Source organism: Ixodes scapularis, unplaced genomic scaffold (assembly GCF_016920785.2).
Source record: "Ixodes scapularis isolate PalLabHiFi unplaced genomic scaffold, ASM1692078v2 PGA_scaffold3__209_contigs__length_174095766, whole genome shotgun sequence".
Lineage (NCBI taxonomy): Eukaryota > Metazoa > Arthropoda > Arachnida > Ixodida > Ixodidae > Ixodes > Ixodes scapularis.
Window position 1 is genome coordinate 89,546,400 of NW_024609868.1, and position 23,726 is coordinate 89,570,125.

Here is a 23,726-nt window from a genome sequence, read left to right on the forward strand (position 1 = left end):
CCGAAACGTCCGTGGACTGTAGAACTGGAAAGAGCGACCTGCGCAGCAGAACAGGTGTCTGCCACATACGCCATCACTACTGGGACGCCGTAGGGATCGCGGGCGGCGACAACGTGACACTGCTAAGGACGTCTCCAAGCGGAAATCGAGGGTCTAGCACGTTTTAACGTGCTAGACACACCGGTCGGAGGCGCGTTCCAGGCACCTGCACTCTAGGTAGCGACGCCTTAATGCTGAATCTTCGGCGTCGCCTCGACGAGGTCAACGCGGTGCAGGCACAGGACACTAGTGCTGCCTCAGTTTTTGACTGAGAGTTTCTCACTGACTGAACGTGAGTCTCATTCGGACACTGTCGTAGCAGACGTGTCTAACCTGCACCCAGCCTCCTTTAGGTGACGCCGAAGATTGAGTTCTGGGGCCTTGCTCTCGAGAGACGTTAATTCGAGACACCCCTCCCTCTCTCTCTCTCTGTCTTTCCCTCTCCTCTTCGCTCTTTTCCTTTTAACAGAACTATTATTGGTTTTATCTTCGTCTTTTGGATTGGTAGAATGTGTTAGCTCACCGCAGCTCGTAGCATGTGCGAAAATACCCGCCGCATAATCCGGGTGTTATATAAAAGTTTAGTCCCTGCCTATACCCTTTTTCGTCAAAGATGTGTTTACGAGCCCGTAATGCGCATTAAAGCACCTGATCACCAGCCGCAGTGCACTGGTTCAGACATCCGATCTTATTTTCGGGGCAGAGAAACTTCCTGTGGTTATGAACCTTACTCCAGAAAATGGCGTTTTTGTTACGAGGCTTCAATGAGATATGCTCAATTTTTCGCTCAAATATGGCCCGTGTTTTGCAAGATGCAGGACAGGAAGGATAACAAAGGTCCGTCTGAGAACCCTTTTATAATTTGTTTCAGCCTATTTCGGCAATGCTTGAAGGCCGCTCTTAGCATAGCACAGCGTCGAAGCGAGGCACGTCGCAAAGCACCATTGGTGTGCGTTCCACTCGCAAGCTGTCATGCGTCTCGCTTTTAGCAAGCAACTTACAACCGTTAACACAAAGAAATTGTCGTTCCCGTCTCAAATTTCTGTTTCAACTTAATAAAGGGCATTGTAAGATTGATATCTCTCAACTAATTTTCTTTCCTTCTGGGTATGCGACCAGACAGAGGCATGACTTAACCGTAACTCCTTTCCGCACACGCAATAATTCTTTCTTTTTCCAAGAACAATAATCGATTGGAATAACCTGACTAATGATGTAGTTTTGCACCCATCATTGACATTATTTGCTTCCCTCCTTAGTTAATACTGTTTTGCTTCATATTTGTTTAATTTCATTAGGCTACATACTGTTTTTTTTCTTGATTTGCTTTTAAGCAAGCTATGTATCTGTACATTTACCATTGTAAGACCACCCCTTTAAAATGCCGGCAGGGACTGCAGACTTTATAAATATAAATAAAATAAAACACCATAGCCTCCGCTATTTATGAGGTTATACTGAGGCAAATCATCGTACGTGGCACAATGGCTACGATTTGGAAACATCTGTGTTGACCAAGAAGCGAAACATATTACTGTACACGCCAGTCTAATGCACATTGCGCGACACTTAGCACGAACACGACATTGGTGCTTTTTTGGATTTTTCTTTGAGAGGGTACTGGAGGGCACCAAATTTGTTCATATGCTTTGGTACCCCATCTGAGCAATATGCTCCACTCTTTTAGTATTGAGAGAATAAGCGCACGAAAAACGCACAGATATATAAATCGCTACGCGCTTTGTCTTCCTAAGCTTTACTTTCGAAAGGAAGGAGCGCTGGCATGCGTCAGTTGTTCTTTCTTGTACTTTTTTTTCTGTTTTCTTTCTCCCATATAGCTATCTTCTCTCATATAGCTATCTTTCGTTTATGTCCAGATTTTTTTTCCTCAAAGTATACCCGAAAATAGATTATTGCGAGAATACGGCATTGACATTCATATCTTACCATGTGTGTATTGGACACATACTAAACAGCCGTCGTCTGGTGGCAGGGAAAGGTGAACACTGTCTTGTATCTTTTATTTTATATTATCTTATATTTATTTATTTTAATAATAAAAAGAGATAAATATATATTCGCGAACTTTAGGCTTGCAAGCCGATCGCATATTCTTATCACGATATATGTTCCGATGCCTATATTTACCGCAACAAGTCCTCTAAAATCTGTCCCGCGAAATCTTCTGCAAAGCTAAAAGTCGTTTCCTTTTTATCCTCGAGCTAACCTAATGGAGTGGAAAGAAACAACCTTAAATGAAATACCGCAGAAAAAAAAAAATAGAATGCATACGGAACACAAAAGCTCACTGGAAAGTTCTTGAACTCGGCTCACTAGTTCGTAGCAAGCGGGAAAATGAGACGTCCGCTTCCGACTTTCAATTCCATGCCAGAATGGACCTAGAGGTTAGTTCACCTATACTTCATTTCCCCATAAAATGTGCGCTGTAAATATGTCACGTGACTGCACATCCCGCACCGTTGCCGCAATCCTCCCAATCCCCAAATGTGAGGTGACATTCACACGGCATTGATTGACCTCGGTGGCTTGTGGCGACCTCTGCAGGTTATTGTAAGAAGAAGCGGAGTTAGGGGCTATGCAGCGTACATAAACGCCAAAAAAAAAAACAAAAAAAAAACAGCTCAATAGTGTTCGAAAACGTCCAGATAGAAGTAATTGTGGTGAGCTGAAGACGTATCCCCACCTGTCAATTAGGTCCTTGAACTCCAACAAGGCAGCCACGAGTTTGGCAGCGTACCTGCGGGGCACAAAAATATGAATTTGCTGATTCTTCATTGAGACGTCTGGAGTCCATGCAAAACGGCAACTCATGAATAAACTCAACGCCGAATGAATGTATTAATCAACTTCAGTTTGGCGGCAGATATACATTTATGAACGTGAGCACGCTGTGACATTTTATGGGAGACAGGACTTGCCATTAATAACACTAAGAAATTGTGCATTAATTACCTATTGATAACTTTATGAAACTCACGCCCCGTTTTCAAGAATTATACAAAAATGTTTTCTATGAAACAAAATGTACATAAACAGCCTAATAAACATCGCAAATTTTATTAAAGTTTTTTACACTTTTATATGTCTTTATATACTGCAAACGACTCATTTCTCGCGGACTCAATATTTCGCGATTTAGGTCTAAGCTGAAGTATTGGAATAATTCGCGTGTTCTAATTTTCGCGACGCGGTGGGTTCCCAAAATAGATTCCAATGTGTTGACATTTTGAGACTTCGTCCGTGTCGTTCTGTGTTTGTAACTCGTCCGTATCCCCAGTCTCGGGTTTACAACCATGCTCAATTAACACCAGCTAGACTGCACCCTCACCATTGCTTCATCACCGGAATTGTTCGCGGGACCTATTTTTCGCAAATTGTGGGCGATTTGCGACACTGGCGAGACTTAGGTACTCGCGAAAATTAAGTCTTTTACAATACTTATTAGACAGGTGATGTAATTATTTCACTATGGTATTTTAAAGTATCGTAATAAAAATGCAGCATATGGCCCATAAAATGATATATAAACTTGAACTTTTTATATAGAAACTTCGGTGAAGCAACAATGGACGAGTTCATTTCGATGTTTTGGTCGGAGCCCGGCCTTCGTGTGTGTACGTATATAATATACATTTTGTTGCGAAGCGTAGTTTTTGCAATATCGAATTTGTCCACCTTTCGTGAAACACCCTATATTTATATAACCACTCAGGAATCATCAGCTCTCCCGCATACGTCGATAGTCAGCAGCTCACACTCTGCTAATTCCTCGACATGAAAATATAGAATCAGTCAATCGCTTTTCTCTAGAGCCGATTGTGAAGGGTACTGATGAGTCAGTTAGGATCATCGTAAAGCGACCTTAATGATGAATGGGCGAGTCCGAATTTAAGGTTTTTTTCAAAAGTTGGGAAGAAATTAGTAGTTGGGGCACCCGTACTCACCTGAGGAACTCTTCTTCGGAATGGAAGGTCTGCTGGGGAAATAGGCCGACCGGACTGAGGTGCACTGGCAGGGGCGTGCGCACGTCCAGGTAGGCCGACGTCATCCACCACTCGTCTAGCTGAACGAAGGCCGACAGACAAAGTAACCGCCTTTGCACTCTCCTGCACCGCTCACCTCATTCTTGGATTTTGAAGGAGCTTATGTTAAGCGCTAATTGAATGAACCGAGAAAATCCGCTATTTCCAGAAAATCCTTTATTTTATAGCGGGTGTTTGGGAAGAAAAAAATCCTTGCTTTTTGCATACCCAAAATAAAATATCCGTAGTTGAAGGTTTTGTCTCTGACCAGATGTCATCACTGGTGGTTGGGACGAGACGCAAAAGCTTTAGAACTTCCCGTTATTTGATTCAAACCGTATAAAAATATTAAAAAAAAATTAATTGGAAGTTTGAATGAGAAAAGGAAACACATTTTCGGTAGCAGACTCCATTTATCTCTATGCATTCGCGGGCTTTCTTTGCCACTATTTACCAAATTCACGGAAAATGCTTTATAACTTGTGAATCAAATATCGACGAACTACGAAACCTTGACATGTCGTCCCCACCACTGGCGATATTATTTGGGAGGAGACTGAGCGTTTAACGATGCCTAGTTTCGTTTTGCGACAATAAAAACAGCTTTATTTGTCCCCAAGCTCCCGGTATACTGCCATACAACCCGCATCTGCCGACATTGTGAGCGTTCCCAACCTACACGCGTTTGACAGGCCACTGCGCGATTCCCCATTGGCCATCCCACGAGGGTAATTTCTCCGGACCATGGTTACCTATACGGCATGACGCCGTATAGGTAACCATGGTCGTCATAATTATTGCCATTGTCATTATCATCAGCAGCAGCGGCAGCATTATCCCTTCCCAATAATGATGTTTTTTGTTTGAATGCTCATCAACCTTTATAAGAACCTTCCTACCTCCCACCTATTTCCACTTTAGCAGATCGAAGGCTGGAGAGGATGTCGTCTCCTCTCCAGCTTTCACCTTGCTAGAGTGGAAAGAGGTGGGAGGAGCTTACACTTCACTCCTAACCTGTCACCGACTATAAACTTGTGAAGCGGACTCAACGACACAGCGATCCTTTTGCACTGAGACGTCTTCTTGATGTTCTACATCGCGATTCGGTGGGGCAGAGGTGAAGCCGCCATGATATTACACTCCACCTCACAAGTTGTGCGCAGTGTTATCTGAGGTGCAGGGGCACCTCAGAAAAGAAACGGGAAAGAGTGAAATTTTCACTTTTCCTCCTCTCAAACTGCTTGCGTAACGCAAGCAGTTCGGGAGGAGGAAAATTGGGAATATCACACTTTCCCGTGTCTTTTTTTTTTTTTTACAGCCGAGCTGTTAAGATTTAGTTTTTAAGGATCATGTCCGGTACCAAACAAAAGTCGAAACCCGAGGTCAACGCAACGCTCTGTTTGCCGCCGTCGCTTACAGATGGCGGTAGCTGTCCCGAGTGTTGTGTTTGCCGGTTGTCTGCTTGCCGCCGTCGTTCATAAATTGCGGCAACCTTTGCAGCCTCGGCAACCGGAAAACTGGTTGCTGCCGTCGTTTATAGATGCTGGCAACATTTCTTCGGAGGAAGAAGAGCGGGAACGGAACGAGCGGCAATGTGTGCAGAAGTGCGAATGGTTTCGCAACCGCCGCGAGGCCGCTATCGCCTAAAGTTCCACTGCGCCGAGCGCTTCAGATTTCCAGGCGAAAGAAGAGCAGATTGCTCGCCTGGAAAGCCATCGCCGAGAACAAAAGCTACAGCTCCGCTGATCTTCCTTCTTCACCAGAGTGGAAAGGCTGAAAGTTTTTGTTTTGTTTTTCGTGTATATCAAACTATTTTTTTTGTCCGAAGAGAATCAGTTCGTCGGTCAAATATATAACAGTTTTTTATTCTTTTTATTTTGGATTTTTTAGCGCTGCGCGGAACTCCTGAGGTAGAGTTACTAAGGGGCACTAAAGTGGTTTCTGAGATTACCTCTTTATGGTCATAAATTAGTTTGCCGTCCTAACAATTAAAAAACCCCACCTAAGATTAGATTATTATGCGTTCGAATTCCCTATTAAAAACGGGATGAAAGAATATGCGACTCGCCTCTTTTTCTGCGATATGCCGCAGAAACCAGAGGGCGCTATCGGACGCGGGACAGCCAATCGTGGGTGATCACTTCCCGTGCGCGTGTCACATACATTCGAAAATCGATTGCCGTTGGTCGGTCCACTCACCCCTCGCCGCCCAAATATTTCTTCAGTGCCCCTTTAAGCCGGAGTCATCAAAAACAGTCTGCATACAGATTTGAACGCAAGTCAACGCGAGATCCGTGCTTCGAATGCCGCATGGCAGTGAGTTAAGGAGAAACCGGAACGCGGCATTCAAACCACGGATATTGCGCTGACTCCTGCTTGCTGACTGTCTTGTATGATGTATGAGCAGTGTGACCCCGGCTTTAAGGTTTTTTTTACCCGTTTCATTTGAAAACTTACCGGTAAACTTAAGGCAAATTTATCTATTAGAATTAGTTTTTTTGCGAAAAAGGTCAGTATTTTAGAGTAACATAACACAAATGATGAGCGTTTTCTTTGTGTGTGTGTGGGGGGGGGGCAGTTATAGCTCTTAAATGACGACACCTTTCTTTTTTTGTTTTCAACGTATTTACTTCTCCTAGTTTACGCGTCACGTGAACTAAAAAAAAATATTATGACGCGGTAGCAGCATTAGGGGGTTTTCGTAAACCGCTTTGCTCCCTCCGCTAAGGCATCCGCAACGAAGAGGCCGCTACTGCGCCTGCGCGGCGCTAGCCTTCACTGAAGAAACTCGGACCTCGTAGCGGATTGCGGAGAGCGTTGAGGGACGTGCGGAAACGATATGCGAAAACTCCCTATTGTCGCCTTCTCTCATTTCAGTAGACAAGGGAACGAAGCCGCCACTGCGTTACTCTTTTTCGGGCTCACGCGACAAGCGACATAGATCCGCTCTCTTCACTCTAACGTCAACCACAGATTCCCCCCCCCCCCTCTCTCTCCTCCTGCCATCGCAATACAAATCTTTGAGTCAAAATCGCTCAATTATAAATTAATTACAACTTCTGGGCGTTCTCTACGTTACGTTCTACTATAATGAGTGAGTGGTCCCATACCCCTGCGTTAGAGGTAATAAAAAATCAACCCCAAAGTTATGATTACTATGATTGCAATGTAGCCTCATAATCTGTAAATCTGCGCTGTTGCGGGAACAAACAAAAACTTAAGCAGTGTACCACGTACCCAGTTTTCTGTGTGTTTGGCCCGATGCGTCAGTAGCCTCAGCAAATGCTCTCCCTCTCCGCTCTCCGAGAATTTCGTGATGAGCTTGACGGAAGGTGCAGAAAGGCAGTGAGGGTTCTGGAGAGGCCAACCTCCATTTCGGTATCATTTCAGCGTCGGCAATGCTCAACTCTTGGCAACGGTTCTTAGCAATACGCCTCGGAGTAACTAGGTATTTCTTTTTTCAGTGAGACATCCCTGAGTTTTGTTAATTGTTTTACTGACACCAAGATCCTGCTATCTAAAGCAGTGCGTTTTTTGTTCTCAAATATATTTTGCAAATATAATTTTGCGGTTTGTTTGATTAAAACTACAAAAGTGAGTCAAACGGACGCCTTAACTTTGCAATAAGAATTGGAATTGTAGCTCCGTTGTCTGGTTAGTTAGGAGTCGTTGTACCAATAATTTAAGAAAAACAAAGAGTTCGACAAGTGATAGCGCAGTGCAGCCAGGCAATATGACGTCACAGTCAGCTTATAAATGGCCGTCTCATTTTGAAGTATGCGCAAAAGAGGAGCAGCGCTTCGTCACTTGTTTTTAAGGCAGTGAGGAGTGAAAATAATTGAACTTCATCGTCAAAAATGTTTCATTATCGTGATGTTTCTTTGTCACTCCATATAAACTGCAAGAGTATAGACCTTTTCTGTGTACTCTTGTCCCCAGCCACCTAATAGGGGTATCTGGTATGGGCGACGAAAAAATAATCCAACGTTTCAAACTGCAAATAGTAAAAAAATAAAGGGGAGGCAAAACGAGAAAGTGTGACGGTCACGCTTATATCATAAATGCCTTCTAGTGGCGTGGCGAAGGCAAAACAATGTTTTCGCCCATACTGGAAGTGACGTCAATTCAAGGTGGCGGCGCACTTGCAGAAAAGGTCTATACCTGGAAGTTCTAAAACGGAGCGAGTTATGTGACATAGCCTCCTCGATCGGGTCAAGCACACGTAGTGGCGAACTCAGAGTAAATTGCAGTTTTTGAAGGCATCAATCACAAAGGAAAAATCACCGAGTGACGGTAATTGAAGTTGCTACACTGGTCAACATCAGTCATGGTTCTCATCCCAAGTGGTTACCACATTTTGTAATCACTCATGAGGGTAATAAGTAAAAATTTCAGGTTCGATCAAGAAGTGCATGGTGCATAGGCGGCATTGCACGTGACCGAAATATTTGTACCTACAGAAATAGACCTATTGCTATATTACCCAAGCGTCAAGGAGAATGCAGGGATTGCTGGCCTCAGCAGTAGTAACTTCTCTAAAGCAAATACCTAAAACAAATGGCTTCTTGCACGCGCGTTCGTCAACGCTTTATTTTGGTTATTTACTTCCAATCTTTTATACGGGGAAGGCGTGCGCGTGTGGCGCGTGGAACACCAATTCCTGCCTTCTCCTTGATGCTTGGGTAATACAGCAAATGGTATATTCACGCATTTGATAAGCGCTGCAAGACCACCTGCAATGAGCGGAATGGAAACTACGGTAATACAATTGCGTGCCGTGCCGCTTTAGGTTAATAAATTTCAAGCAAAAAATAAGTAAGTATTTTATTTGACTCTTTATTGTACACCATTCAACCAATTTCACATAAAGGCCGCACGAACGCTTAAATTAAGCGTCAGAAATTATGTTCACCAGCAAACAAGAGCGTACAGCAGCAGGCGAGGGCTCGGCATCATGGACATACGAAATTATTTGGTCGCTTGAATCTGTAGCAGAGAAGCATTCTTTAGGCGGCGGAAGAAGACTAGGATGGTACACGACACGGGGCTCGGGAACAACCAATGGACCAGCCCTGCGACGTTATTACAGCGAAGCTGTTTATGGCTAGGGTTCGGGTAATTTGTGTGTGTGCGTGACCAAAAACTCTACACTCGCACCGTACCCACGCGCCGCAAGTGCCGGCGTCTGCAGCATTAAATGTTCTAAAGCAAAAGCCTGAAACAAATGGCATCTTGCACGCGCGTTCGTCAACGCTATATTTTGGTTATTTCCTTCAAATCTTTTATACCGAAAAGGCGTGCGCGTGAGGCGCGCGGAACACCATTCTCTGCATTCTCCATGACGCTTGGGTAATTTAGCGATTTTCGTGTGCGTGACCAAAAACTTTACGCTCGCACCGCCCTCTCGTTGTCGTCGTTCCAAGCGCTTGCGTGCTTAGTTTTCTTTCCTTCCGCTCTCCCAGGGTGGCGGTCACGTCGCGCGTGTCTACTTTCCGCGGGGTGGCGGTTCCGTCGTGGGTGTCTAGTTTCCTCCATCTTCTCGGGGCGAGGATAGTCGTCCACGCGAATGAATATAAAAACAAATACTTTACTAGGGGGAATACATTCCACTCTGCTCATTTGCATTAGACAGAACGCCTACAGCCCCGCTGACGGAGTGGAGGTCCGCGTCAGCACGCGCAAGTGCACGTGGATCTTCGCGGCGGCCGCGGCGGTGTCGTCTCCGATTCCACCTAAAGCCCCTTCATGTTTCAAAAGTAGCGCAAGGTGCGTCGATGCACGAGTCACGTGGAACGTGCGATCCTTGGGAAGATCATGGCGGCACATTGCAGCAAAGTATTTAGCGCACCACTGAGCTAGAGTTCAGACGCCATGTTATTCTTAGAAGTGGCGCGCGGCACGTGTCTCGCGCATTTCCAGAACAATGAATTTGGCATGTAGAACATCAATATCATCGATAGCCGAGACCTCCCCGACAATAGATGGCTCTCGCCAAGCCCAGAAAACCTGTCCGCGCCGAGGCGATTGTATTTAAGAGGAGTGGAATGTATTCCCCCTAGTAAAGTATTTGATAAGAAGAACAGAAAGGCAAGTTGCCGCTCTCCATTTTCAATTTCACTTTTCGTCGTAATGGGGAGGCCGCGTATAGTCCGGACTCCCGAAGTGCAACGCGCCTACGAAGAGCAACGGCGGGAGCGGCAACCAGAATGTCAGCGGCGGCGGCGGCGGGCGGCACGTGTACCTTTCGTTACGAGGACCACCGATCAAGACAATAGATGTGTTCGTGCCTTTGTTCAAAATTCTGTGTCACGTCTCTGTCGCGTGCTAAACAGCTTCGCTTGCCATCCAACTTCACAGAGTAGAATGGCTCCCAATATTTTAGTTTTTTGCTCATGCGCTCTCGTAAATTAATTGAAGAAACCTTCGGTCTTTTCATATCCTTTGGATCTCCTATTCGGCTGCGCAGCGGTACAATGACAGGTATCTATACTGACACTAGTATTAACCACGAGACTTGCATACAAGACATTAGGAGGAAAGAAAATAACAGATATAAAAAGGTCGATTCCGCTTTCCATGCTTACTTTTTTTTTCCTTAATCCACAGAAGAATTATTTTGTGTATATGGCTACGCGCGTCTCTGAGCAAACGCTTCCGTGGCCGAATGGCTATCCAAATTTTTACATTCAAATTCTTTATTGATCCCTGAATCTGAGAAGGGAGGCACAGAAAAAAGCAACTCAAACTCTACTTGACTAGCCTCTGCCCCCCGTACCGTACTTGGCTCCCACGCAAAGGGCCGGGGATCAATTACTAGGAGCTTACGGCGAGCTTCCTCGCTACTACGCGAGAGCTCGCCGCTAGTAGCAGCTAAAGCGCACGCTCAGCCAGCGCGTGCTTTAGGGTGAATTCCGCTCGCAGATCTCGAGCGCTCCAAAAGCGCTGCCTTTGGAGCGCGCATATTCTGCTCGCAGATCTGGCTCGAGTTGGTCATGTTCCGCTCGTAGATCTCTGGCAGCGCCCGCTCCACGGAGCGCCTCAAACCCCGCCGAACTTGCTCTGCGGAATTTCACAGATCTTTCCGGAAGTTGACAGAGCGGCCCACGTGATTTCCTTCTAAATCGGCAGTGCGTATGCGCGGCGAGGTTGAAGAGGTCGGCGGGCCGGTCGGGTGGTCGAGTTGGATCTGTTCGGGTGCGTCGGTTGTCTACGTGGGATTGTAACGGCTCTAACGCTCCTATCTCGCGTAGGTCATGGGATACAAAACCGGGACTGTGGACCGTATAAAATCGTAAGCGCTGACATCTGTGAACGACAAAAAATCCGGAGGCAGGCGCAAGGTTAGGCCTGTTCATTCTGCAGCCAATGATTGTTTACCTTGTTACGCTGCATTCCGCCGGCGGTTTCCCGTGTAATAAAGCAAGAGGAGGTTAGGCAATGACCGTGCAAGTGATGGCTTGTTATCTCTGTGTTTATTATTCGTATTAGAAATTTGAACTCCACCTCTGGCAATCGCTGTCCGTGCCCCGCCGCTTCGAGGCGGCCGAAAGGTATGTGACGGTCATACCTCGGCAAACCTCACTCATGAGGGCCCTCACTCACCCTCACTCACCCTCATCTTCACAGGTGAGGTGAGGGTGAGTGAGTTTCTGATCCAGGACAAGTCATGAGTGTAAGGGTGAGTGAGGGCCGTGAGGGTGGTGAGTTCGTGAGGGGTGTGAGGGCCATGAGTGCGTGAGGGGCGGGGGGGGTATGAGTGCGTGAGGGCCGTGAGTGCGTGACGGGTGTGAGGGCAGTGAGTGCGTGAGCGCATGAGGGCGGTGAGTGCGTGAGGGGTATGAGGGCCATGGGTGCTTGAGGGGCGTGAGGGCGGTGAGTGCGTGAGGCCTCCTTCAGACGGAGCAACTTTCTTAGCGATTTTGGTATTGATTGCGGGTTGTTCCCTAGCTTTCCCTAGATCGACACGAATTGCTGAGATCGGGTCCGGCTCGAAACAAGCGAGCAACTCGTAACAATTCGAAGACGTTTGAAGCGGCTGCATCCTATCAGGGACGCGATATTTTCACATCATACCTCGTGCCGGTGGTGATGACATCAAAAGACTTGGTTCTGGTTTGAAATTGATTGTTTTTGGAAATAAACTGTTTCAGAAAGGTGTATTAGTATTCTCAACGAGATTGAAATGCATAAAAACACGTTTATATTGAGTAATTGTGTATCTAAATCGTACAAGAAAAATACAGTTTTATGATGATGATGGCAAATTGCAGCAATTGGTTGCTGCGTGTGAACACGGGCGGCCCGGGTTGGTGGTGTTGCGACGTCAAGTTTCTGCGCGAAATTGCCCCATCTGAAACGGGCCTCAAAAGGCGTCAGGCCATGAGCACGTGAGGGGTGTGAGGGGTGTGAGTGCGGTGAGGGCCGTGAGTGCGTGACGGGTGTGAGGACGGTGAGCATGTGAGGGCGGTGATGGCGTGAGGGTGGTTAGTGGCGTGAAGGGCCGTGAGGGTGGTGGGTGCGTGAGGGGCGTGAGGGCCATGAGTGAGTGAGGGGCGTGAGGGCGGTGAGTGGCGTGAGGGCCATGAGTGCTTGAGGGGCGTGAGGGCGGTGAGGGTCGTGAGGGCGGTGAGGGGCGTGAGGGCGGTGAGGGGCGTGAGGGCGGTGAGGGCATGAGTACGTGAGGGGCGTGAGAGCCGTGAGGTTCAGTGAGGGTGAGTGAGGGGCTGAAGGTGAGTGTGACTGTGAGGATGAGGATGAGTGAGAAGCTGAAGGTGAGTGTAGCTGCGAGGGCAAGGGTGAGTGAGGGGCTTAGGTGAGTGTGACTGTGAGGGTGAGGGTGAGTGAGGGCGACTTAAAATGCTGACCTCTGGTGACGGTGCCGAACGCGGACGTCTTCGTTATTTGTGACATGGGCGCCGTTGTTCGTATAATTTCGCCCGGCCTGTGTCGCGTGTTATTTCTGCAGCTAAGACTGACAGTTGTCAATGGTCGTCGGAAAGATCAGCCGGCTGAGGCGTTGGTAGGCTTGTCAAGTTTGAGCAGCGGCCATTTTGAACGGCGGAGGGGGAAGCGGTGGGGAGGGGCAGGGAGGGGTGGGGGGGAGGTCGCTCCAAAAATGCAAGTTTATCTTCCCCTCGTCGATTCGGAGGGGGTTCCACGGAGCGGAATTTAGCTTCCCTCGCAAATTTTGGAAAGCACCCCGGATCTACGAGTGGAATTCACCATTAGCTGCTACTAGCGGTGAGCTTCCTGGCGCCGCACGCGCCGAGCGAGCAACGACAGCGGCGATAGCCTTCAGCGCACTAAGAGGCCCGCTGCCGAAGCTCGGGGAGCGCCGAGCAAAGGGCGTAAACACATCGGAGTAAACCACGCACTTTCGCCCTAGGCCACGGTGTAAGAAAATACTCTTCAGTAGAGTTCCTGTATAGGCTCCCTACGAGAGCCAGAGTTGCGCGTTTGATTCCACGTGCCGCGTGCCGCCCTCGCCGCTATTCGCCGAGATCCGATCACGTGAGGAGCCGTATCAAGTGTCGTGCAGCAAAGTAGACGTCGCACGCGCCCCGCCGTACGTTCCCCGGCTTTTGAGCGCGCCGCGCGCCTCGAACGAGCGGCGCTGGTATTCGCCGAATTCAGTCACGTGAGGAGCTGTATCCACGTGCCATGCATAAACGCGCAACTCTGGCTCCCGTAGGGGGCCTATACAGAAACTACTCTTCAGGTGAGGACAGTGCGCTCTTCGCGCAGTGCAGATAAAGTTCGCTTTTCACTCTCTCTCTCTATTCTCACTCACTATCGTTTGAAGCGGCGCCGGCGGATGACTCGTCGACCCGTGGGCACGGCAAAGACGGCTCGTGCAGCCTCATGCTCCACACGTGCAGAGCTCCAGCGAGGTTGTCGCTCGTGCAGAAAGATCACGGTGTACCGGGGTGTCATGGCGACGAGATAATTTTTTTCGCTACAGTTTCGCCGTTTGGCCGCCGGCGACACTGTCGGCCGCGGGCACGGTGGCCGCGGAATAATGCAGCCTTTCGGATGGCCGTCGAACAAACACTATCTGATTCCTCGCGCCGCGCGTTCAGCCCCGCCGTGTCCTCACCTAAAGAGTGTATCTTACACCGTGCACTAGGCTCACTTCCAGGCGGCGCAGCCTGTACCGCGAGCCACGCGCTCCTCTGTTCGCATTTCATCTTTCGCCGATGACTGGTGTCATGTAAGTTCTTGGAATTCTCGGCTTCGGCACGCCCCAGACAGCTCAGGACAACAAGATGTTAATTTTATCAACATGTTCACTCAACTATAGACGTTTTTCGTTTTCTTTCTTTTTCGGTCACGTGGGTTCCGTATCCGGTATGCGGGACGAGAAAATATTAAAGGGAGTGTCTACATCCACGCGCGGGGACGTAGCCACGTCGGGAGGAGATAAGGCTCCATCCACGCACTACGTCACTTCCGGCGCACTACGTCACTTCCTTCGTGAAGGGAGGCAGTTCTTTTCTCTTTTTTTTTTTACTTTTTTTGGTCGAAGAGTTTGGTTTTTTTTTTTTTTTGTGTATTAGCACGGTCGCGCTTCTGATATGCCTCGAGTTTCGGTTGCCGGGGATTCAATGGTGAGATACTTGTCCCAGTATTTCTCATCGAAAAACCTGGTGGCTGTCGAAGTGCGGGCGTTTAGCGACATTAGGATCGAGGCTTTGTTTTCCAAGGTGTCTGACACCCTGCTCGATTGTGGCCGTACGTTACAAATACCGTCGGCTGGCCGCTCAGATCTTGGAACGCAGTCCAGCGATGCAAGTCGCCTTTTCTTCCGTCCTTCCGACGTGGGAGAACAAGTTTTCTGCGTTGGAGCGTCAGCGTAGTCAGAATGCCGAGATCCAGGAGCTGAATGATCGACACAGAGACGTGAACTGGCTCCTGCAGGAGTTCTGCCGCAAGAAGGGCTTCGTGTTCATCGGTGATCACGTGGACGAGTGGCATCTGTGCATCGGCTACTGTTTTATTTGTCAGAGAATAAACTGTTTCTGGGAATCATGCACCCAGTTTTCTTGATTGAATGCTCTCATTGTGTTTGTTATTACTTGGACTTTCCCTTCTCTCGCAATTTTTGGGAGATCGCGAGCGTGCGCGCAAGTCAAGAACGTACGGAGCGGTGGGCTCGCACTTGTCCCCTTCGACGCAGATAAACTCACACTAAAACGCCTCGAAACAAGCCAACTACACACACGACGAAGACCCACCAGCCTCACCGCCTCGCTTCGGCAGCGATGTACTGCACACATGGGCTAAAGCCCCGGGGGCCTTAAAGGGCAACTCCGCTTAATTTCAAAAATTTTGAGATAGTGGCCGATTTTGCTTTTTGAAGCACTCAAAAACAATCCCCAATCCTTTGGTTCGCGAAAAATAAAATATTTTTCGTGTAATTTTACTCTAGCCATGATCACAAACCGAAACCGAAACGGTGGCAAAGCCGGACAACATTGTATATTCGGCATCACTAAGCATGTACACCCACGTGATATACAAGGGGAAGAAGAAGCTCCCCTCTTATCAGGATCCTCCTTTGTGCCTCCTGGATTAGCACAGGGGTCGCTATTCTCCTCCCAGAAGATTATAGAAGATTAACCTGTCACTCAAAATTCTTACAAAAGCAGCTTTTCTCTCCTCCTTTTACTTGGTGTTCAAAAGTATGCGATGTAACACAAGCCGCGCTCAACGAGGCGATCGGCTTATCAGTAGTATCAATAGTCGAGCGCCGGGCCGGCCGAGCGCGTCACTCGCGTCTTTCAAGCCGCTGGCGCCACCCGTGCTCTCCCCGGGAAAGAAAACAAAATAGAAAAAGAAAAAAAAAAAGAAGCTGTACATGTTTGATGACGTCGCGGACGTGCCGGGAGAAGGAATTTGGAGGAAGCGGAAATGCAGCCGGGCAGTGTTGTCTGGCCCGCACGTCTCAACCAAAACCAGCGGATTCGTGCTTGTCAAACTTTGACAGCGATTTTAATGAACTTCTAGGCGGAATTCCGTCGTAATATTTGCCATGGGGGTTTTGTAGATGATAACAAAGAGAACTGTATAGTTTTGCACTACTGGAAAAGAAGCGGAGTTGCCCTTTAAGGGCCGCCCACACTAGCGAGAAAACGCGCCCGGCGCGCCGATAAATCGGTTAAGCGGGAAGATAAAGGGCGTGTCTCTGCACGCGCTCGTGGCGCTGACTGTGCTTCGGCGCCATTTTGTTACTTGCCGCGATCGGCGTGCCACGCGCGTTTTCTCGCTAGTGTGGGCGGCCCTTTAGCCCATGTGTGCGTGCGCGTGCGGGCTCCCGCACGCACACGCACGGATGGCACGCACGCTGCCCACACGTGTGTGTGATGACTCCTGGACAAAATAACTATAAAGATATTTATTGATACTATTTTTATGACGCATGATATTTGCTATTAGTCTTAGAAAACAGTAAAAAAACTGATAAATTGTCTCAGAATTTGTAAGGTCACGTGACATATTAACTTTAAAAACAACAATAAAATGTAACCTCTTTATTTTTAGATCCTATATTTACTTGTAAAAAAGCATAATATGTACATAAAAACAAATTATCTCTTTATGTTATAAGTCACGTGACCTTTTGCGTGGATGGAGCCTTATCTCCTCCCGACTTGGCTACGTCCCCGCGCGTGGATGTAGCCTCGGCCAATATTAAAACATTTCACCCTGGAATATGCGAGAACCAATAGGTGAGGCAAAACAACAATTTGTGACAATCAAACATTTTTCTTGAACGCCTTCCAGCAGCGTAGAGAGATCAAAACGATGTTTTAACGAATACCAGATGTGACGACATTGAAGATTGCTACGCCTTTGTGGAAGATGTGTATAAACGTCTCGTACAGAGTGGAAGATTCTTTAAACCATTGAAACTGATGCAATCCGAGAAATAACTGTTGAACAAAAAACTCCGTAACTTTCGTACGTCTATCGTTGATGAATAAGTATCAGATTGTATCCGCCACTAGCATACAACAATCTAGACTGCTATTTCAGCCAGTGGATATAACTGAATTTGTGAAAGGGTCTATTGTCATTCGTGATAGATTGGTGGAGGTGCTGGCCAGTCATCGTCGCGGTCTTCTTCTTAGGCTGTTCTGATAGTTGACCGAACTCCGAAGGCAGGCCACTGTTGCGGTTGTGGGCTCGGGTTTCATGTTCGTCCACGGGGATTAGCTTTCTGGGACTTGAAAAAGATCGAGCCCGACGGATCTTCTGAGTAATACATTTCACGGGCGTTTTGTGTTTTGTAATTGTTTCCGCTGAAGCTCAAAAATGTATTCAGAATTCATAACATGACGTAGCATCTCACAGTGAGATTCGCATATTGCTTTACCTTCTACCTGCTCTAATTTCGCTGGGTTTTTCCTTGAGTAAAATAAATACAAAAAAAAGAAATAGGAGAGTTCGCACATTTTGCTAGTTGGCAAATTTCTTTGAATATTAGCGCCAGCAAAATGAGTACAAGGTAGTAATTTCCACGTGGCGCTAATCTTAACATCACCGTGGTGGATGCAAGTGCGTGAGTATCACGTGAGCGTTGGCGAGCTAGTTACTTAAAAATGAGTCACTACCGCTGTAAATATTCCTCGTAGATAACACGTTTGCATAAAAGATTTAGGTATAAAATCTACAGGGCTGTAGCTCTCAAGTCTGGGCAGAGCCCCTGGTGAGCAAAATCGAATATTTCTCGGGAACACTTCGATTGCGCGTCACTGCGCTTTTTAACATGCTCGTGCACGCTAAGCTGGCAGAATTTCATTCGCGGAGAAATTTTGTTCGAAAAAGACTATAAGAACAAAAGAGCTAAAAAAAAAAAGGCACTCTTATGATCTTAATAAGACAGCGTGAGCTGTATTTTACTTTTGTTTATTAAAATTCTTTTAATTTCTTGCAGATACCTTCTTAACGCGCGAGAACGCATATACGCTTGTAAACGACCGTTGCTCGTGCATGATCGAACCCTGCATTAGCATTTTATGTTCGATGCAACCATTACATGGCCGCGTCTTACGTAGCCTTACGTAGAGTGCATTCATACACACGCGCGTTTGCTTGAGTGGTGACATCTCAGCCATTTTTCCGCCCAATCGCTTTTTTATGCATTTTGAAGTGCACGCAATCCGGTGTCACTTAGCTCGAGCGCGTAGCTTTGGCTAATGCATAGACTCCATTTTATCGCCCAAGTCACGCACCGAGTGCGCGAGAGCGTCACACGCTGGCACATTTAGGGCAACAATAGATGTTTTCACCCTGAGACAGGCAGACATGTAGGCACCCTATACTCTGTTTCATACTTAGCGTGCAACGTTGCCAAAGCTACTGGCGCGAGCGTGGGACTTGATCTCGTTGATCATTTGCACGAGTTCTCGCGCAAGCAAAACCATAGATGAAGCCACGCGTTCGCGTCAGCAGCTTTGACAGCGTTGCACGCTAAGTATGAAACAGAGTATAGCCTTACGGGCATGCTCGCGCCTCTTGGCCGAGAGAAACTGGCCTATGGCATGTCGAAGCAGCCCAGATCAGTTGTCAGGTTTCAAAAAATTAAGTTCTGTTTCGTGCTGTTTCTACAGGGTGATTCAAGGAGAGGCCAGACTATTTAAATCGACCGCAAAATTCGGTTTCTTAACCTATCGCGCTACGACTTTGTGCGGCGTCGCCCACAGATGGTGCATTTTTTTTTTGTGTGTAAAATTTGCAAAGAGCGAACTTACCTGAGGAAAAAGTAAAGAAAAAAAAAAGTCTTAGCTCCTATGGAAACGCAGCGACGCCACCGGTCTTCAAACAACACGGCGTCAGACATCCACTTATGGTCGCTAAAGGCCTACAGCAGTACGAACTTTGTATAGTAAAAAAAGGTACAGCAACCGGATTTACTTTTCGCCGGAGAGACCGGCCAGTCTGACACAGTTTTCCCTAGTTTTTTTTTTTTTTTTTTTTTTGCACGCAGGTAACAGCGCAATTAGACCCTGTTAGTCTTTTTGTCTAGCATAGTATTACACGATAATTGGCATACCAAAATCTGCGCCATCAGCGCTTGAAATTTCCAAAATCACGCGATTTTACAGAGAGTTTGTACACCGGCCGGATGCTAAGTATACAGCCCACTCGGCGGAGCAGACGATATGCGGGTGCGAGGGGGAGGCTATTTTTTTTCTCTCTTTTTACCCTCTCTGCTATGACCCTAATGGAACGGTCTATTGGTCTGCTGTGGCTGCCGGCGACGCGCATGACGCCGGCGCGCCGCGCCGTGAGAACCTATACACGTTTGCAAGTCCGGCCTCAGGGCGCTGCCATCTTGCTTGGCTGGGGTGCGCCTGGGCGAGTCGTTATCCAATTACGAAGCCTTGCTATAAGGCGCTGTAATCGGATTATGGCTGCGCCCAAGAGCGCACCTCACTGAGGAAGATGGCGGTGCCCAAAGACCGGACTTGCAAACGTGTATTTTGGCGGAGACACTCCGCCGTTTTTGTCCTGCAATCATATTTAAGCGTCTACCTTTTTTTTGCGATTTTCACGTCTCTTGGGGTTCGGGCAAGTCAGCGGGCACGGAGAGAGGAACTAAATATCAGTGCGTCATATTTTAACCGGACGACGCGGAAACCTCCTCCACCTACGGGGGCGACCCGAGGTGCCGAAAGCGCGCGAAATGTGAGGTCTTTGGTCCTGGGCTCACTACTGGTCAGAGCCGCTAAAATATTCTCTTTAGTCGACATACAAAATATAAGTGGCCGAACTGCTTCAAATATTTATAAAATTAGTTTTTGTTCAGTATATTAGATCAGAAAAAAAAAAAAATTGGCTCTCTCATTATGTTTATACAGCCTTGATGGAGATGCGCCTCAACGGGTAATCGGTCTCTTAGCTGTAGATGAGAAATTTAGCCAGTGCGGTACAACTGCTAACCTGGGATTTTTAACGTGCATCACGCAGTAGTGATCACACGAACGCGTGCCGGTACGAAACTCATCCAGATCGAAACGGGCGGGGGCGGCGGGGATCGAACCCAGGAGGTTCCCAGCGCAAGCTTTCGCTCCACGCTCCGAGCTGAGACGCGTTAGCCCACTCGGCCACTTCTTCCCTTAGATCAGAAAAGAAACAAATGCAGTTTATAAAGTACGGAAACAAGAAATGACCCGTCGACATACCCGCCACCAAGCGGTGGAAAAGGCGGCGCATACTAGATAGGGGTAGTGGGATTAGGCACCGACGAGCGGCGAGCTTAGGAATGTCCCGGATGTACGCGGCGGCCGTGCAGTCGAGGATCCGACCGTTTCTGAGCGTTACGAAGGCCTTCGCGAGCAGGTTTGTCGTGCGATTTGGCCGTTTGGCGGTATGGCAGCGCGAAGTGGCTCCCGTTCTGAACTGATGTTTACCTTGGGTTTGCTGTCGTTTGTGGCCAATACAGTGTCATGCCGAATTATTGTTTAATCACGCAGCAAATGCAATGCGAGCCGCCCTGGCTGCCCGCTTCATTGAGCCTATCCAGAACATGCTTTAGTGGCGCCCTCTCGAGCCGTCGACACGGAGTGCAGCAGTCGTTAGCTCTCGCTGAGCTCACTACCCCTCCTCTAGTTCACGGCCACTCAAGCAACCAAGGACGTCATTAAGGAGGTTATTTTTTTTTTGTTATTGTAATTTTAATTTGCCTATAACTTTTAAACTAAAGCGAAATTCGAGAAAAGGAAAGTTTCATTAAGTTACTACGTTCAGTGCGCTCAGGTTCGGTGCAAATTAAAAACCAGCAAAAAAAAAAAAAAAAGTCCGTGCATGGCCCTTTATTGCACCGGCTTGGGAGCCCTTGTTTATAAATCCATCCAGCACTTTAAGTTGACAAACTTCCTAGAACGCCAGGCACCTTTTTCGTGGCGCGTCCGCTCGGTGGGACTCGGTATACGTTATCAGCCCAACCTATGGCCAAAAGCGGCAGAACTGGTGGAACGTTGGACGCACATTGGCTGCGACATTGCCCGTCGTTTGTATGTGATAAGCGGGGTTGTGACGACACGGGTGGGAACCGTAATAGGGCAATACCGAAACATTTTATACCGGACTCTTGTGTTTAACCCTCCTTTTCTCCCTCGTTAAACACCGCGTCTTAAGTACAACTCAGTATGCTCGAGCTTATAAAGATTAGTTTAATTAATCAATCACTTCGGATTCATATTTAATAAATCAATTATGATCAATAGGATCCTAATGGCGTCCTTAAATACTAGGCGGAAGATGCTTTTTAACCTATAGTGGCGCTGATCTACAGCATGAGTAGTGGATCTTGCGCTATAAAATTAAAATTTTCACCGAATGTGCATTAAGTTGGTCAATTTTACCTTCCGAAATACGAAGGCGTAGTTTTCTTGATGTAAATTAATCAGACCAACAAACCCGCAAAAATTAACTTCGAAGGTGTCCGCAGAAGACAGAGTTAACAATGAATGTGACTTGTGGTGCCAAGTCCTAATAGACGCAGCGAGTGGCCGACGCCCACTGATGTCCTCTATAGCTGCGCCTATCAGAAGATGGCGTTATAAGTTACGTCTGGGAACACGTCCTTTGCTGAGGCTTTGCTGAGTTTGTTGGTCTCACTTTTTTTTTTACGGAAAGAGCACAATGCCTTCAATTTCTCCCCCCCTCCCCCCTCCCCCCTCCCCCCTCCCCCCTACCCCACCACAAGAAAAAAAAAAGGAAAAAAACAAAACATGTATTACTCAATGCACATTCGGTGAAAGTTCTAACTTTCTATGTGCAGGCTCCAATTTTTCCGGCTCGTTTTTCAGGGTGTGCGCACCTATAGGGGGATTCACTGGACGCCATATTTGTGGGCACTGTTCAGAGTGCATACTCAAAACGAGCTCACTTTAAAAGGCTGCTAAGGTGGCTAATCTCGACGGTATGGAATGGACGTTTCGAAAAAACTGTGGAAGCTCGTCGTCAGCACGTGCTCAGCAGTCGCGCACTCAGCTATGATTGCCAGTGGATACTCCCTATACACGACTTTCACTCACGCCACATGACGTCGAACACCGGCAACCGCCATGATGGTGGCTGGGTCGACCGCCATCCGGAGCGAGAGCAGCGTTCATCCGTATTGCTATGTATCCCGGCGATCAATTCATCAACATGCCCCGCGACAAAGTTGTTTTCAAACTAGAGAAAGTGTAAGTGGCGGAGGAGCCGGCCGTAGTATTCCGAGCTTGCGGGACGCATTTTGTAGCGGCGAGTGACGGCACATTTATAACGTTGTTTATGCCCCTCCTGCACGGCTGTGGATCGGATTGGCCCTTTCGTGAGGTGGATCCCTTTTGCATATAGCTTCATCATGCCATTTCCACGCTTCGAGCGCGCACCTTCGGGGCACTTGCCGAGCACTGGCGATAGTGTCGAGCCGTGCGCTTGGCCAGGCGAAGATCTGTCAGTGGAGCCCCCGAGCGCACGCTCGCCCATACGCTGCGGCCGGGTATCAGCTTGTGCCGTCCGTGACACGGTAATACTGGCGTTGTTTACCAATACTTCGCAAAATCGGAAACAGTTCAGTACTCGTAAGAACTTTCAATTTCGGCCCCTAAAGCAGATCGTGAAGTAATTGTGAGAATTCCAGTGATTTATATACGCCTTGAACCACTTAATCAATCTTGTTTTGCCTACAGGACTGCGTTTCGCATAAAAGCGTCGTCGGCGGCATATCTTACCTTTCTGCTCGTAGCGCAATCGCACCATTCGCTAAAATATTTCGCACGTGCTAGTTCAATGTAATCATTGTAAGCTCGGCTCGCTCTTCCAAGTTTACATAAAAAAAAAACAAAAAAAAAAACTATAGGTGTCTTTGTTGAAAATGCGGTGCATGTCAGCGCATCATCTGGGCAGTTGGTGGCATCCTACGCCGTGATAAGCGCATACGCGGGGTGTGAAGTCAACCACGAACATGGTGTGGGGCCCTGTCTTACTCTAGCGTGATTTTACGTGCATGCCATGTATATAATCAAAGTGAGGCTACAATGGCTCCGGGAAGAGCGTACCTGCACCGTGTGCCTCATCTCTTCGGGCGGCACGATAGGCGCCAGGCTGAGCAGCAGCTTGTCCATGGTCTCCTTGAGTTGCGGCACCGGCAGCTTGGGCAGGTCCTTCTGCCGGGACAGCATGATGCCTTTCAACGCTGGTTTCTGCGTTCCGGCGCCCGTACCGGGCGGGCTGCCACGGCCTCGGTCGTCAGTCATGCTTGAACCCCGCGGCCACGGCCAGCTCATGCTATGCATGACAATTTTTATAGGGCCACCGCATGACTGGCCTGCCACCCTGCGAGTCTTCTACTTCGTCGTCATTTGAAAGGCTCCCACATATACGAGAAAAGAAACAAAATTCGCTGGTTTTTTGTGAGTTATGGGATCGTTGATATTTTTTGTAACTACTCAGGATCTTTCGGCGCTGCAGTGCATGAGAAACGTATACAATGAGCATCTCGGCAATTTAAATTTCTGTCAGCTATCATCATCACGTCATTTGGAGCCGCCATATTGGAGTTTATTTTCCCATCCTCCTGCTGTTAGGGTAGAGTGTACTAGAAGGCACGAGTGGAACGAGCTTTCAGTTGCACCCCAAAATGTGGAA

General features: G+C 47.8%; 1 protein-coding gene across 1 annotated transcript in view; it reads right to left on the reverse strand.

Annotated features, from left to right (window-relative positions):
- The window catches only part of LOC8028719 (carnitine O-acetyltransferase-like), a 60,316-nt gene extending 36,981 nt beyond the window's left edge, over positions 1 to 23,335 (reverse strand). Inside the window, exons 1-4 of the mRNA XM_040498648.1 lie at positions 23,138 to 23,335; positions 7,320 to 7,436; positions 4,005 to 4,123; positions 2,744 to 2,797 (exon numbers count right to left, since the gene is read on the reverse strand). Coding sequence (XP_040354582.1) covers positions 2,744 to 2,797; positions 4,005 to 4,123; positions 7,320 to 7,436; positions 23,138 to 23,335 — 488 coding nt within the window. The remainder of the gene's footprint in view (positions 1 to 2,743; positions 2,798 to 4,004; positions 4,124 to 7,319; positions 7,437 to 23,137) is intronic.
- Between the last annotated feature and the right edge of the window lie 391 nt (positions 23,336 to 23,726).